The 17,679-nt window shown below is 40.8% G+C and overlaps 1 protein-coding gene across 1 annotated transcript in view; it reads left to right on the top strand.

The window, feature by feature from the left end:
- Positions 1-1,465: 1,465 nt before the first annotated feature.
- The window catches only part of mmp2 (matrix metallopeptidase 2), a 43,490-nt gene continuing 27,276 nt past the window's right edge, over positions 1,466-17,679 (top strand). Inside the window, exons 1-6 of the mRNA XM_051655068.1 lie at positions 1,466-1,786; positions 1,952-2,178; positions 13,523-13,671; positions 14,074-14,202; positions 14,403-14,576; positions 14,753-14,926. Coding sequence (XP_051511028.1) covers positions 1,634-1,786; positions 1,952-2,178; positions 13,523-13,671; positions 14,074-14,202; positions 14,403-14,576; positions 14,753-14,926 — 1,006 coding nt within the window. The 5' untranslated portion in view covers positions 1,466-1,633. The remainder of the gene's footprint in view (positions 1,787-1,951; positions 2,179-13,522; positions 13,672-14,073; positions 14,203-14,402; positions 14,577-14,752; positions 14,927-17,679) is intronic.

Genomic DNA, 17,679 nt, shown 5'->3' with positions numbered 1-17,679 from the left:
TGGGGAAGAAGCACATTTGTTTGTATGGAGAGGCATTGGTGTATATTTGTTAATGTGTTTAATGTTCTGTACATTTAAAGTGTTTAATAATCTGTATTTTCAATAAATGTTAAATCATCTGTGAGTTAATACAATTATTTATTTAACAATGACTCACGGGGTCATTGTTGGTAATCCACCCTGTTTGGGTCCTTTCCACCCTGTTTGTCACTATTTTTTTTATTTTATTTTTTTTTTAATAACTTAACTATGTTAAATGTTTTGCATGTTTTTATATTAATTTGCAGAGCTGAAAAGGATTAACAGAATATATATGTTTTTTGGTGCAAATTTCTGTTATTATCTACCATTTTGAGTAAATTGGGTGCAAAAATGTGACTGTTCTCAATAATGAACACATGTTCTACTCAACCATTCTTTATTATTCAAAGAAAAAAAAACGTATATGATGGAATAAGGAACACATAAGTTGTAAGAAAAGCTAAGTATTGTTGAATATTTACATTATTAACACTTTGCCATACATTATGTATATGTCCCTAACAGGGTGGAACTCTCTTACAGGCCATGTCTAAACAATCCACCCATATTTATTATTATTTAAATGCTTGAGCTCTACCAATACAAGTTCCTGAAGGTTAAACATGTCATTTACCTGATATAATGTTATAAACATGAAAAAATAAAATAAAATACAAATGTATTCTTTTTTCCCCCAAAAGTTAGCACATTGAAAAGTCACCAATAGCCAGGAATGACCCAAAAACAAAGTAGGCCTACCTACATGAGACATGTGACGCAGTTCAAACAACTACCTTTTTGAAATAAGTTTAAAAGTCAACATTTATTTTCTGAATCCAGAGTTAAAATATTGCGTTTCTCACAGTGAACGAAAACAAATTTAAAGGCGTTTCACGCCATTCGGAACGTAAACATAAAGCTGTCCGTTAAATGGTAAACGAAATAGTAAATAAAATGTGTGAACTTGACAAGCCACCGGCTACGTGGGAATCACGTCTGTTTAAATGTAAATGTAAACATTTTGTCGTTAATTTTAGATTACGTTTAATCTGGTCATCTCTGGCCTAAACACATCTGTTGAAGCCAAAGAAAAGTTTTCAGTTCAGAACCATAAAAACAAATACTGGGATCAGGCACAAAACCCTTTCTTCCCTGGGAAATTACTATGTAAGCTAAACAACTAACCAACATCATTGAATCACTATTTATTAATCTACTGTACAGTAATAGTGTATATAATGCTATGTTGTTCAGTGTGTTGTAGTTTGTACAAAACAAAGTCCTTGAGAGAGCAAACTTAATTGGCCAAACACTTCAAACTTCAGGGCTCTCTGTGTATGTGTACATGATGCGCGCCCACACATCTTTCTGCTCTCTCCCGCTGTCACGCGTCTCCTATTTCACTGCTTGCCTAAATTCTTGGATCTGGAGGCTGCGCAGTCTCTAGCATCAGAAAAGTGCGTGTGCAAGCAGAAGCTATTTCACAGACCACGGGAGCAGGATGTGTCGCTGAGGAAAAGAAAGAACATTTGCAGTGCGGTCGAGAAACTCGTCGTAAAGACTCATTCACCACCTTATTTTCAAGACACAAGCATCTTTGAACCGGACCAACATGATGCGCTTCAAGTTTTTCAGCTGTAGGCATTTTGTCCTCAAAGTTTTCCTCGTTCAGTTTCTTGCTTCCCTGCAAACCTTTGCTGCGCCCTCACCCATCATAAGGTTCCCAGGCGATGATACTACTCACACAGACAAAGAGGTGGCTCTGGTGAGTGTAATTTTTATGCATTTTCTTCTCTCCAATAAAATTAGCATTTCATATATGATGACCCTTGAAATGAGGGATTGTTTAGTTTGATTTTTAAGCTCTCTCTCTCTCTCTCTCTCTCGCTCTCTCTCTCTCTCTCTCTCTCTCTCTCTCTTTCTTCTACAGCACTATTTAAATAAGTTCTATGGCTGCCCAAAAGACAGGTGTAATCTGATGGTGTTGAAGGACACTCTGAAAAAGATGCAGAAGTTTTTTGCTTTGCCGGAGACAGGGGAGATCGACCAGAAGACGGTAGAGATCATGAAGAAGCCACGATGTGGAGTTCCTGATGTGGCCAACTACAATTTCTTTCACAGGAAACCCTTGTGGGGACAGAAAAATGTTACATACAGGTGTGTGTGTCTGTGTGTGTTTTCTTACTCCCTTGATTCCCCACCGTTTGTCAGCCGCTCCTAGTCTTTTAAAGACCTTGTGAAATCAAAAGTAAAGTTTTGCTGCTTTTAGTCCATGTCTATTAGCTTTAAGGTCATCTATGTGCTAATGTACATCTAAACGTTGACAAAATTCATTTTCAGAAGATAAAAGCATTTAAAATCTGCAGTCTCGCTCTTCCAGCTAAAAAGGCTCTGGAACATCCATGACCTCACATAGAGGTTCAGAAACCCTGTCCAATCAAATGCTCTCTTGAACTAAAACAGCCTTCGCAGGGCATATTGAAGGGAGCACAATCCATGTATGGTCATTCTAAACAGATTTTCCAAAAAGAATTGCTTAAAAAGTGAGTTCTGACTGACCGTTATCACCTTTCAGCCATATGAAGCTCTCACAGTGGAGGGTAATTGTCTTCGAAGGGAATAAGTCATAAGGATGATCACTTCTAAATGGGACATGCCATTGCGGGAGCTAGAGGCGAGGAAAGTTGCTAGAGTTTATTTATATTTTTTGTGTAGCTGGACGTTTCTTGGGATGTATAGCTTAAGTACTGTAAGTGTTCTTTATTCATCATGCTTAGTGTATTGTGATTTAAAACATGGATGTATTATCTTTTACTCACTTGTTTTTTTATATCTGTTTTGGCACTGGTTCCAGCCTTGTTGTAAGCAAAGACCACGGTGTGCTGTGCTGTGTTTGTTTGTAGGCTGGTTATGCAGTAAAGCGTTTAGTTTGGTTCTAACGCGTTTACGCGTTTAGTTGCGTTTAGTCGCGTATCATTTGGTTCTCAAGTTTTAGAAAAGCTGTCCGGTATTGAGATCGCATCTCAAGTTTCCCCGGTAAGCTGCTCTGACATGAGCAGCATGGTGGAAAGGGTGTGTGTGTGTTTATGTGTGTGTCTGGCTGTACACTAAAGCTTATTGGCTATTTTAAAAAATGGGATGAGTCGTTCGACATGTCCCTCCCCCTCTTGCTGTTTCAGACAATAAATAATATGTAAAAACACCAAATCGAATCGTGCTCATCAAAACAGTGACTTTAAACATATTTAACACACTAGAAATCAACAAAGTTCATTAACGTTATATATATTGTATCTTATATGATCTTAAGAGTGTTTGTAATGAAAAAAGAAAGAAAGAAGAGATCCTGTTTGTATGACTCAGTAAGTCTCTCAAAAAGACACATGACTTTTCAAGAATGTTCTTATTAGGACCTTTGTGTGTAAGTTGGACAGCAGTGGAGGTGGAACTTCAAAAGAGCAACAAATCGGAGTCAGGTGACGCCATGCGAAGGGCAGACATGTGAGAGATATCTCTGCGCACTTTGCAATTTTTTTTTTATTATTTTCATTACATAATCCGGTGAAATTCGATACACCCAGTTACACATTTACTGTTTGAGTTAAACATGGCAAAGAAGTCAAAATCCTCGGGCTCTGGAGACATTAAAAGACACTTACGGGTTCAAGATGAAAGCCCAGACAGGCCTGTGGAATGGGGACTCGATTTGGATGGCGCGGCGGGAGAAGGAATCCAGCGTCAACTGTCCAACATGTCGGTGATGTTGACGAAGGTACTTGCGGACTTGGAGGATCTCGCTGTAATACGTTGATCGATTACGGCGATGGAAAAAAAAATTATCTGAGCTAGTCACAAGAGTGACAGATGTTGAAAAACGAATCGAGTATTTGGAGTGATCAGAGAGGGAATTAACCGCTAATCCTCCCGCGACCAAAGTTGATTTGGAAGGTGTTCTTGAAAAGCTTGAAGATCTTGAGAATAGAAGCCGCAGGAATAACATTCGAATTGTTGGAATTCCTGAGCATGAGGAGGGCAGAGATATGGTGAAATTCCTAGACGAGCTTTTCCCGAGTCTGCTCGACATAACAGGCCACAAGCTGGAAATCGAGCGAGCTCACAGAGTCCCTGCTTACAGATCTGCTGAGGGAGGAAGGCCCCGATCGATTCTGACCAAATTTTTGAAATCATCCGATAAAGATCTTGTGTTGCGCCAGGCGAGGAGCAAAGGAAAGCTTTCTTGGAAGAATTACAATATTTTCTTGTTCCCGGACTTTGCGAACTCGACGAGAGAAACGTGATTGGTTTAAGGAATGCAAGAAACTCTTACATCAGCAGAAGATCACTTTTGCTCTGATGTTTCCAGCCAGACTGAGAATAAACACCAAGGACGGCAGCAAAGTATTTACATGTCCCAATCAGGCAATGTCTTTTATTGAAACAATGGGTGAGTAACAATTGGGTGTTTTTCTTGTGAGTGGATTGACTCACTGTACATACTCTGGCTTTTGGAGGAAGCTGGGTGCCATTTTTGTTTCCTTTTGTGTTGGCTCCGCCGAGTGGTTGGAGTTTTTGTTTTGTTGATTTACACTGTTCCTTAAAGAAACTTTTTCATTGACGGAAGATCACTTTTACAATGAACGGATGACCGCAAAATATCTACATGCCCACACAAAGGATGTCTTTTATAGAGTTGGCGGACTGTGTAAATCAAGGGATATACTTTTATGCGGCCTCCGAGTGAATTGACTCTTGACCATCCGAGGAACCGGGATGCATGTTTCGTTTCCTTTGTGCTGGTTCCGCCTAGCGGTTGGAGCTTGTTTTGTTAAATAACACTACTTCGGGACAGTTATGGATGAATCTGTCAGTTCCTTGTGCTTATGCCTCCTGTTGGCTGGAGTATGATTTGTGGAGTATTTTCGTGGGATATTGGAATTAATATGTAATCTGCTGCACTCATCAGCTGGCTCACTGAAGATTCGTTTGTCTGACCGAGGAAAATGAACGGCTTTATATCGGCTGGAATTTGTTTTGTGAAGGAACACACCTTTGAGACAGTTCTGTGAATGGGTCTACACATTCTTTGTGTTTATTCTGCCTATTGGCTGGGGTTTGTTTTACAAAATATTTGATGTTCTGTAATTTTGCCTTACAAATTTGTGAAGCAAAATTGAGCAATCCGATGGCAAAGTTGTCGCGGGGTCTCTCGTAGGCGTACATGGACTCTTTGAGTTTAGAGGGATTGACGACGGTTGGCGCTTTCATGCGTGGGGTTAATGCGCACGTTTTTCTGTTTGTTTTGTTCGGGGGGAAGTTTGGGGTTTTATTGTTGCATTGATGTTGAAATGTGGTCTTAATAATTTTGTTTTTGGCACACAATTTATTTTTTTTATTAAATCAAAATGTCAAATGTTAATATGAGTGTATTATCTCTCTCCACATGGAATGTGAATGGGTTGGGGCACCCCATAAAAAGAAGGAAGGTTATTTATTTTCTTAAACGTAAGAAATATGATATATTTTCTTTAGTGTTGGCACAAGTAAGAGGAAGGGAGTCATTATATTGGTAAATAAACATTTACAATTCAAATTTCTCAAACAGTTTAATGATAAATTAGGAAGAGTCATTATTGTTTTAGCAGAAATTCAGGGGCAAAGTCTGATTTTGGCTAATATTTACGCACCTAGCACTGATGATCAGGGCTTTTTTATAGATCTTGAAGGGATGTTGCAAGCCGCTGGCACCCCTCATGATATAATATTGGGAGGAGACTTTAATCTTTTGATGGACTCAGTCCTTGATCACAGTGAAGCAAAAGTGTGTAAACCCCCTAGAGCAACATTGATGCTTCACAGGATGTGTAAAAAGCTCGGTCTCACAGATATTTGGAGACTTTTGAACTGATCTGAGAGGGACTATACATTTTTTTCATCAGTCCATAAGATTTATTCTAGAATAGATTTTTTTTTTTTTTATATATACATCCAAATCCCTCATTTCATCTGTTGTTGATTGCTCAACTGGAAACATTTTAGTCTCAGATCATGCCCTGGTGAGTTTAGAGGTGTTGCCACATATGGAGAAAAATAAATCATATAGTTGGCGCCTTAATGTATCCCTTTTGCAAAATCCTGATTTCCAGCAAATGTTAAAGACTGAAATCAGTGTTTATATGAAGACCAACTGGTCCTCGGTATCCTCTGTGGGCGTGGCTTGGGAGGCACTTAAGGCAGTTCTTAGAGGTCGGATCATACAGTATACCTCATTCATCAAAAAATCCAAAGCACGAGAACTCGTGGAGTTGGAAGGAAATATTAAAAGTGCATAGGCAGAGCTGAAGTGCCGTATGTCATCTGATGGCCTCAGAAAATTGACCCGAGTGAAATATAGATATAAAACTATTTTGTCGCAGAAAGTGGAGTTTTGGTTATTCAGGGCAAGATAGTCATACTTTGAGTCGGGGGACAAAGCAGGGAAGCTTTTAGCTAGATATATAAAACAGAGAGATTCTTTTTCTACCATTCCCTCAGTGAAATCTGCTGGTGGTGAAATTTTTACCTCAGCCATTGATATTAATAATGCCTTTAAAGAATTCTATCTTGATCTTTATAGTTCCACATCTTCGTCTACTGATGAAGACATTAGAAACTTTGTGGAACCATTAGATCTTCCTAAACTGAAGACTGAGCAAAAAACGCTCTTGATTCTGAGATAACCTTGGAGGAGCTTGACGAGGTAATTAAGTCCCTACCTACTGGCAAGGCTCCGGGGCCAGATGGTTTTGCCGCAGAATTTTTTAGATCCTATGCTACAGAACTGGCTCCACTTTTGTTAGCAGTTTATACTGAATCATTAAAGAATGGAAAGCTTCCTCCAACCGTGACACAAGCCCAGATCAGTCTGATTCTTGAAAAGGACAAAGATCCATAGCAGCGGTACAAACAAACGGGTTAATTTCAGATTATTTTACTGTGGATAGGGGCACTCAGCAGGGTTGCCCTCTTTCCCCATTATTATTCTGTCTTGCCCTGGAACCATTAGCAGCCGCAATAAGAAAGGAGGATGATTTCCAGGGGTGATTGTGGGAGGTGTGGCGCATAAGCTTCTGCTTTACGCAGATGATATTTTATTATTCATCTCCGACACCACTAGATCTATGCCTTGCCTCCACAGAATTATTAATTCCTTTTCCAAGTTCTCAGGATACAAAGTAAATTGGTCTAAATCCGAAGCTTTGGCTTTGACAGCGTACTGTCCAGTAACGGCCTTCCAGTGGCCTAAACAGGGCATTAAGTATTTGGGAATTTTATTCCCAGCAAATTTGTCTGATTTAGTCAGAGTTAATTTTGATCCCTTAATAAAAAGGTTTTCGATTGATGTGGACAGGTGGGCTTCATTACACTTATCGATGATTGGGAAGGTTAATGTAATTAAAATGAATTTTATTCCAAAATTCAACTACCTGTTACAATCTCTCCCTCTAGATGTCCCCCTCTCTTATTTCAAGCAATCTGATAGCATAGGTTAAATTTCAATAAGTTACATAGGCCGATTGACAAAGGTAGGTTAGGCCTACCCAATATTTTGTTTTATTATTCTGGGTTCGGTCTCAAACATTTGGCTCATTGGTCGCTTCCACCTGAGAGGGCCCCTCCCTGGTTTTGTATTGAAAAGGAAGCTCTTGCCCCTATCTCGCCTCTGCATAGCCTTTCGATCAAATTAATCGGAGAAGTTAAGTCACACCCTGTTATTTTGCATTTGCAATCGATATGGACAAAAGTGTCCAGAGTATTTCATTCTGATATTTATTTAAACGTAGCCTCGAGCATATGGCAGAACCCTAAACTTTGCATTAATAAGTCCCCTTTCTGTTGGTCAGATTGGATTGTGATGGGGGTTAATACACTCAGTGACCTATATGAGAGTGGAGTATTGAGACCTTTTGAAAATTTGGTTCAAAATTTTGGGATTCCCAGATCTCAATTTTATAAGTATTTACAGCTGCGCCACTTACTCTGCACTGTTTTTGGGAGTGGCACGCACCTCCTAGAGCGGCAGATACTCTGGTAGTGGTGAATACTGCTTTTGGAAAAGGTCATGAGGCATCAGTGTATTACTCCCTACTAATTCAGAGTCTGGGGGATGGAGCTTTAAATTCCCTCAAAAGATTATGGGAGGAAGATTTAAATTTGTTTTTGGAGGAGGGAGTGTGGGCTTGGATTCTTAAAAATGTCAAGTCTAGAGATGCAAGGGTGCACATTATGCAATTTAAGAGTCTACATAGATTTTATTGGACCCCTTCTAAATTGTATAGGCTTGGTCTTAAGGACACACCCACCTGCTGGCGATGCCATTTAGAAGATGGAGACACCACCCATGTTTTTTGGGGGTGTCGTAAGATACAGGAGTTCTGGTTGAGGGTCCAGAATTTTATGGCCGACGTATTGGGTAATTGGATCTCCTTTTGCCCCAGGCTCTGTATTTTGGGTGACGGGGCGGTCATTGATGTAGGAGATAAGTACATGAAGAATTGGATCCTGGCTGGTGTGATGGTGGGCAGACATGTTATCCTTAGAGGATGGAAGTCAGCTGGAGCCCCCTTGTTTCGTGAGTAGTGCGAGGAGATGGGCAGGGTGGCAGCTTTCAAGGAGGTGTCGTGTAGAAGGCTGGGGATCTGGGATTCATTTGATGGGAAGTGGGGAAGTTATTTGATATTTTTGGGGGACTCTCGGGGAGGGACTGTGGAGAGAGAGGCGTAGTTTGAGATGTGTATGATTATTATATATTTTTTATTTTATTTTATTTTATGAATTTTTTTCTGTGTGTGTGTACTTATGTGAGACCACGAGGATGTTCGTAGGGGGTCGGGTAGTGTTGTTGATTGGGGTGGGGCAGGGGTAGTAGTGGGAGTTAAATATTAATACATTGTATATATGTTTTGTTTTTCTTTGTCATTTCTATGACTCAAATAAAAATGTTAATCTTAAAAAAAAAAAGAAAAAAAAAGAGCAACAAATCTAAACTGATTAGAGGTTATAAAGTTACTGTGCTGATGAAATGAAATGCTTCTCGAAGCAATTGACTGAATTGGTGCTATTGGTGAAAGAAACTGACCAATAATCAAAGCTCAACATAGACTGTTATGAATAAGGACTAATACATATTAGAACACATACTATAAGCTTTAGAGGGTTAACAGTCCATTCTAAGAAAAGAGAGGGCAACAATTGAGAGCTCTGGGAGATTTACTGTCCAACATGTCCAGGCAGTGTTTCCGTTAAATGAGTCATGACCACAGCTATGTTCTTTTAGCAGTAGCAGTTTTCAGGATCAGTATGCAGATTATGGAAGAAATGGTTCAGCTTTAGCTTTTCTGTCAGCATGCAGCTTTGCTCTGTTTAGAAATATATGATGCAATTCAAAGATAGTAAATGAGATTGTATCAAGGTTAAGGTTGGGAATAATCATATTTAATAAGAACTTAAACAAAAAGACACACAACATAAACACACACATGGCAGCTGCATGTGGCTTTCTCTCTCCCAAACTGCTGCGTTCTGCCACATTTAACCCTCTCCTCGGCTGATTAGCCCAATTGGCCCTCCTCCTCGTCACACTCCTCCCTCCTTTGCCTCAGGCCAGGGAACCCCCGGCATGACGTACATCCCCCCCCCCACTTCCCCAAAAAAAAGAGGAGAGGGAAAGGGCAAGGCAGAGCAACAGTGAGAGAGAGAGAGAGAGAGAGAGAGGAGAGGAAAAAAACTTGCTCGCCGGTTCCCAGACACGCTGTCGCCTGGTCCTCGATCACTCCTCCACCCTCTGGCAAATGACAGCCACTCCTCCACTTGCTGACCGGAGCCAGTCCTCCGACCCCTGGAGGATGGAATGCCCCTCCGCGTTTTGGCGGCCGGTAGGGAACTCCTCCACCCCTCGCGGACGCGGGCATTCCTCCACATCCAGGTGGCTGGCAGCAACTCCCTTTCCCCTGGCGGATGGCTGCGGCTGCTCCTTTGGGTGGATGGCAGTGGCGAGGACTCCACGACAGCCCATCCCTCCTCCATCCCGGGTTTCGGCACCAATGTAACAAGGTTAAGGATGGGAAAGGAGGAGGCGGGAACCAGCTGAACATTCAAAATAATAGTTTAATGAAACAAAAAGACACAAACATAAACACACACATGTCAGCTGCATGTGTCTCTCTCTCTCCCGAACTGCTGCGTTCCGCCGCATTTATCCCTCTCCTCGGCTGATTAGCCAAATTGTGGGCTGGGCGAGCGTAGTCACGGCCCTGCCCTGCCCTCCTCCTCGTCACAGAGATCACACAAAATTGCTGAATTGACATAGATTTATTTTACACAATATTAACTCAAAATATACTCAAATAAAAATATCAAATAAAATGCCAAATATCAACTGATTAATCAACCTAGCCAATTGAATTGGTTTACCACCATTAGTCTAATTCTTGAGCAAACATATGTATTCTAGGATGAAGTTTATAGGTGGTCCAGTGGATTTTTACAGTGGAGTTCTCTTGTTTTTTGCCATTGACCTTGCTTCAGTTCAGATCTTTGAAATTGATAGAAAAAAGCTTAATGTACTATGATAACATATTGTAAATTTCCTCCCCAGTCCAAAAAGAGCCTTTTTTTTTTTTTTTAAACTAAGCTGCAAAAACGTCTCGTTCTGAACTTCCTCAACTCTATGACATCACACAGATGACTGTTGTTCAGAAACTGTCATGGTGAGGTAGAAAGAAGCAAGCCAGATAGATGCTATCATTCTTCAATGCAAGAAGAACTAACGATAAGTGTAAAATTTGGGAAAGTTAATTAAAACGTGTGCTGTTCCTGGCTGTGTGTGGTGCCCGTTTCTCTGCATATCCCAAAACTTCACATTGTTAATAAAAAGTGGCTAAAGTTCCAGTCTGAAGTTTTTGTGCAGCACATTTCAGCATGGATTGTTTTGATGAATCTGTCACAATGTAATGGTCAGTGCAAGCTACATATTTTATATTTTACATAATAGTAAACCCAAACCCAGATTCCGCAGAATCTGTCATTTATAAAAGTTCTACGCAATCCCCACCCCTTGCATATTTGTTTATTAAATAGTTTGGCTAATGTCATCATTGATCATTGAATAAAGACTTAAATGTGGGTCTTTTCTGCATGCAAAGCATTTTAAAGAATTGGAATACAACCGGAATGGAACAGGTCACACCAGCAGAGGTGAATGTGAAAACCACGGAATAAAGGTTGAGTTCAAATGAGATTAAATCATACCCCAACATATCATGTCATGATGACAAAATTGTAACCCATCATTTAATTTCATGATGATAAAATTCCAATGTCCTTCACATCATTCTATTGACACCAAAGGTTTGTCATTGAAAGCAATGCGCTTGCCGGCCACGTCGCAATACAGACGCTATAGGGTGATTTTAATGTCTACATAGCGATGCGCAGGGCTTTTGCATAAACGTCAGTATTTGACGTCTTGGCCGTAAGTTTAATTTTTACTTCATCAAAGCACAGCACTTGATTTCAAAATGTCTAAGGTTTATCTAAGTTTTGTGTTTTTCACAAATGTAGAGTTTTGTGATGAGATTACAGTAAATGTTTCTTTCTGAGGACCCTTCCATGCCAATTATGTTCATGTAAGCAATGCTGCACAGTGGACCAGTGCACCACTGCTCCATGCCAGCTAAATCTTCCTGCAGGGCATTTGTAGTGATATGGGGGTTTTCTTTTTGTTTCCTGACCAGTCTACGAGCAGTTAGAGTCTTTTCTTGGTCTTCCAGATATTGTCTTGACTTCGACGATTTCTCTTTTTTCAACTTCCATTTTTAATGACATTGTAGACAGTAGGAATTGCAAGCAGGAAGCATTTGGATAGTTTTTAAAGATTCCCTCTGATTGTTATGTCAATTAACTTTATTAACCACAGTCAGCTGCTTAGGGGAGCCCATGGATGGTAAATGCAAACACATCACCATGAGAGATTTGAAGAGTCAGAGAAATTATTAAGCTTGATAATTAATTATTTATTAAGAAGTTATTAAGCTCTGAAAAGCATTTAACCTTGTATTCTTGTTGGTTTTGATGTGATGATTGCATGGAAGGTTTCATGAATGCCATTGTAAACTGTTTTTTTTTTATCAGAGATTAGTTGTATCTGGCCACTTTTGTCTTCCAAAGTGGTCTGCATAACAATTTTTACATCATGCTCATCTGGGCATTTTACACCTGCCTAATGTGTTTGCAGCCTCTGATGTTGCTCCATTTTTCTTCTGCATTAGGTGTCCTGTAGGGACCTTTTCAGGCTGCCTTGTAATGCCAATACAGGTTTGTATTTGACAGTCCTGTTTTGGTTTGGAGCAGAGCATCTTCCTTAGGAGAAACCAGACCGTTGAGGTGTGTTATTTCAGAATTGATCACTGAAGGTCTAATGGTGAGACCTTGGATATCCCATGCCTCTTTTTGATGAAGAATGAATTGATGACGGAGGATTTTTTATTTATACTGTAATTGTATGGCAATGAAAAGGGAAACATGGAAAGCATTTGCCTCCCATCGTACTCTATGGGACCCAAAGGTTTACTGCATTTGATCAGTTTGGATCCAGAAACTCTCTCCCAACAGCACGCCATTTGGGAACTTGACATTTTCTCAGAGTTGTTGCAGACTTATTCACTTAACCTTTTGGATTCCTGAGCAACTATACCAATAATACTATTACAATATAACAATACTTCCAAAAAATTAATAACTTGGATATTAGCTGCAAGTATTATATAAATAGGTAACAAGCTGGACAGTGTAGATCAAAGAGAAGGCAATATACACTCACTGAACACTTTATTAGAAACACTATGTTCCTAATAAAGTGCCCGATGTGGTCTTCTGCTGTTGTAGTCCATTCGCCTGAAGTGTCGACGCATTCTGAGATGCTATTCTGCTCACTACAACTGTACAGAGTGGTTATCTGTTACCGTAGCCTTTCTGTCAGCTCAAATCAGTCTGGCCATTCTCCGTTGACCTATCTCATCAACAAGGCATTTTCATCCGCAAAACTGCCACTCACTGGATGTTTTTTGTTTTTGTTTCTGAGTAAATTGTAGAGACTGTTGTGCATGAATTTCCCAGGAGATCAGCAGTTATAGAAATACTCAAACCAGCCCGTCTGGCACCAACAATCATGCCATGGTCGAAATCACTGAGATCACATTTTTCCCCATTCTGATGGTTGATGTGAACATTAACTGAAGCTCATGACACACATCTGCATTATTTTATGCATTGCACTGCTGCCACACGATTGGCTGATTAGATAATCGCATGAATAAGTAGGTGTACAGGTGTTCCTAATAAATTGCTCAGTGAGTGTGTAATCAAACTGGAAGGAGATTTTATGATTAAGAAACCTAACCAGTTTCAATGAACAAATTTGATCATGATGTAAAATAGCTCATTGTAAGTTTTCTTCCTTCAATAGGATCTTGGGCCACACCCCGGATCTGGATGAAGAAACAATTGATGATGCCTTCTATCGTGCATTTAAAGTCTGGAGTGATGTCACACCTCTGAACTTCACCAGGATCATGGATGGAGAAGCTGACATCATGATTAACTTTGGCCGAAATGGTAGCCCAGAAAATTGTTGGTCTTTCTATAGAATAAGTTTTAAAATTTGCAAAGTACTCTTCTTTAAATTTACAAACCTCAGTTTCTTTTTGGCCTTTTTCTGTATCATATTTAAAGCTCTTGAAGCTCTTTTCATGTCTTTTTAATACTATGTCAACCACAGTCACTCCAGAAAATCTTTAGTATATTGCACCTGAGACTGGCTTTGTGGTCTTTGGAAATTCTTTCTTGAATGCAGAATGCAATTACTTAACAATATCAACTGTATGTAAATTAATCTTTACGGAGAACCCTTAAAACCTTGCAATTAGATACCTTGTGTTCAATTATCAAAAGGTTAGCCCTGGTGCATTGGAATCAAAATAAGTATGTTTTAAGTTAAATGTCCGGTATTTTCTGTAGAACATGGTGATGGTTACCCATTTGATGGGAAGGATGGTCTGCTAGCTCATGCCTTTGCCCCTGGACCTGGTATTGGGGGAGACTCTCACTTTGATGATGATGAGCTGTGGACATTAGGAGAGGGACAAGGTATCGATTACTATTTCAGTTGTCTTGCTTCTGGTAACTTGCTCTTTAAGGTTCCTTTTGGTCATGCCAGTTTTCCAATATTTCACTCAGAAAAATGCTAAACCTGTTCATCAAAAGTCACAGAATGTAGTTATAAATGTCTATCTCTCTCTCTCTTTATCTCACTCTCTCTCTCTCTCTCTCTCTCCCTCTTATATTAGTGGTAAAGGTCAAGTATGGTAATGCAGAGGGGGAGTTTTGTAAGTTTCCATTTTTGTTCATGGATAAAGAGTACACCAGCTGCACATCTCAGGGTCGAGATGACGGGTTCCTTTGGTGCTCGACCACATACAACTTTGATAAAGATGGAAAGTATGGCTTCTGTCCTCACGAGCGTGAGTACACTTTGTGCTAAATTCTACAATGCATTATTTTTTATACATGTTCCATCCAAAAAGTTCAGAGAGTTAGAGCTTAGACTTAATTTGAGGAAGAAACGCTAAAAATATCATGACCAGAATATGTCACAATCAATGACTCATTGAGGTTTGTATTCCTCCCTGTGTTGCAGTCCTGTTCACATTGGGTGGAAATGCCGATGGAGCCCCTTGTAAATTCCCCTTCACATTCCAGGGAGATAAATATGATAGTTGCACAACTTCAGGCAGGGATGATGGGTACCGTTGGTGTGCCACCACAGACGATTATGACCGGGACAAGACTTATGGATTTTGTCCAGAGACGGGTGAGTCTATTAGTTTCATCTGATTCTTCAAAATGTTTTGGTCGGGGAAAATTTGTTTTTGAGTTGATCAAAAGCTAATCATATAGTTTTTGTGGTTTATTTAATGGGTTTATTTGATGTCATCATTATCGGGCTGATTGATTAAACATCACAGTTGTGTTGCCGAAATACATTAAGAAGGGTGGCAATACTTTGATCATGCAACAGCTGTAATTAATTAATAATCAGACAATAGGTGAATTCAACACTGTTTCATCAGTTTCATACATACCGTCACATATTTGTGATGATTAATAACTGGCCCCAGCAGAGGAGCATTACACATTTGTGTTTCTGCAACAGCAAGGTACTTTACAAGCTGACAGATTCAAATCGGCATTCGCACCGACACACAAAGCTGTGCTGGCTAAGCGCCTGTAACTCATCTTCGCACAAATATTGAATCATACTGTCTTTATAAACACATGATACGTTTATTTCATGAAACAGACAGTGAAATTGTCCACAAAGTACCACGAAAACAGTTTACAGCTTGTATACACACAGTCAACACATCAGTGAAACGGAATATTACCAATGCACGCAGGCATGTCTGTTTACATGTGCTTGTCATTCGTAAGTCACAAACAGCAACTTGAACAGTATTGTCATGCACATGATACATTTGTTTTATAAAAGAGACAGCCAAATTGTCACAAAAGCTTTAAGGTAACAGCTTACAACTCGTATACTTACAACACTTCTATAAACGCGACGTCTGTTTACATTAGGTAACTATGCGGTTTTCAATTCAGAGAACCAGTTATACTGATTTCTTTGAGAAACAAAGATTAATGTAACACTTCAGTTTTTTGGAAACCTGTTGCTGTGTTGCTCAAGATGTTTTAACAGCTGATGATGGAGATTCTTTGACATTTTACCTAAAGAGACAAGAGAGTCTTTGCAGAGACTTTAAATCAATACTTTAATGATGCATTTTATTTTTTAAGATAAGTCAGTTATTAAAGCAGTGCCCCATAGCTCTGGCCTGCATTTACTCTTTAGTTTCCAGCAGACTGTAAAAGTTTCTCTCCTTATTACAGAATATTTTCCATTGTATTAGTGATCTGGCATAAGCAAGCCAGGAGCACAGAAATCCTCATCTGGTTGTAATTCTCTGGGAATGCAGCCCTCTCTCCCTATGTGTGTGCTGAATAAGAGTCCGCCTGAATAACAAAACAAGTCTGGTGCAAGCATCAGCACAATTGGAGCTTTGGACCACAGGAAAAGAGAAGCCACTTATTTTAGCTGCTTTAACAAAACACAGCTCTGTTTATACCATACAATTGGTGTGGTCTTCATTTTGAGGATCAGTTTGATTTAGAAGAACTCCTCCCTGATGCCTCTCTTAGCTACAGTCCTGTAGTTTTTCTTAAGGTTTAAATGCCATGATATAATGACACTTAGGTAATATATAGGTTTACCACTAACTACCAGTTTTACAGCTTGTGACATCAGATTTGATAAACAGATACACTTAATGGCAATGTGAGCTAAGCTCAGAGAAGAGGATGATAGAAGTGATGAACCCAAATTTCACAAAATAAATGAAGAACAGAACTGGATATCAAAAACAAAGGAGAAGTCAAACAAACTAATAACTTAACTCAAACACAGGCAGTATTCTTCAGGAAGAGTGACAAGGAAGGGTAGTACACACGTGAGGAGTCAAAACGAGACTAGACCAGGAGTGGGAGTTTGAGGTGAGTATTTGTATTGTCTTTGATGAGGTGGCTAATGAAGATCAGGTGAGGGTAATCAGTCAGGAGAGTTGGAGCGGAGAAGAGAGGGAGCAGAGACTGATGAGGGGCCTGACAGTACCCACCTCCCCAAACGGGCAGCTCCCGAAGCCCAAAATGAAGAGGACAACACCGAAGGCCTGGGAGGAGCCAGTGGACGATCAGGAGGCCTGGAAGGCGGCCACAAGGCAGGGACAGGGTCAGGAGGCCTGGAAGGAGGATCAGGTGGCCAGGACAGAGCTGGCGGAGGTTCAGGAGGTTTAGGAGGAGGATCAGGTTTGGAGACGGCCATGGAAGGCTTGGAGGAAGGTGAGGAGGATTTGGGAGGTGGAGCCAAATGAGACTCAAGAGGGGGCTCAGGAGGCGGAGCTGGAGAACTTGGATACCGGAGTGTAGCCAAAGGCTCAAAGGACCAGGATGGAGCTGGAGGCTCTGAAGACCAAGGCAGCACCGGAGGCTTGGAGGACCAAGGTGGAGCAGGGGGATCGGAAGACTAAGGCGGAGCTGGTGGGACTGAGGACCAAGGCAGAGCCATAGGGATGGAGGTCCTCAGTGGAGAAAAAGGATCGGAGAGCCAAGGCATAGCTGGAGGATCGAAGAGCCAAGGCGGAGCCAGGTGACCGACAGACCAAGGCAGAGCTGGAGGGACGAGGAACCTTGGTGAAGGCGATAGGCTGGAGGACCACAGTGGAGTCGACATCGTAAAGCTGAGGTGATGTCGAGGGATCGAAGGGCCAAGGTGGAGTCAGAGGGTTGAAAGGCCCTTTCGTCTGTGATGTCACAGGGGGCGATGGTCGAGCCGGTGACTTGGGGAGAACTGGCTGATCAGGGGGAGGAGGAGGAGCAGCTAATGTCCTGGACGGGACCCGCAGAGGAGGAATGTCCATCGTGCTGGAGGGAACCAATGGAGAAAAAGGGTACTCGGGGTGGGTACAGGGTTGGGAACCAGCTCCAGATCTAACAGCTCAGTGAGCA

Source organism: Myxocyprinus asiaticus, chromosome 2 (genome assembly GCF_019703515.2).
Source record: "Myxocyprinus asiaticus isolate MX2 ecotype Aquarium Trade chromosome 2, UBuf_Myxa_2, whole genome shotgun sequence".
Classification (NCBI taxonomy): domain Eukaryota; kingdom Metazoa; phylum Chordata; class Actinopteri; order Cypriniformes; family Catostomidae; genus Myxocyprinus; species Myxocyprinus asiaticus.
This window is presented reverse-complemented; position numbering and strand designations above follow the sequence as displayed.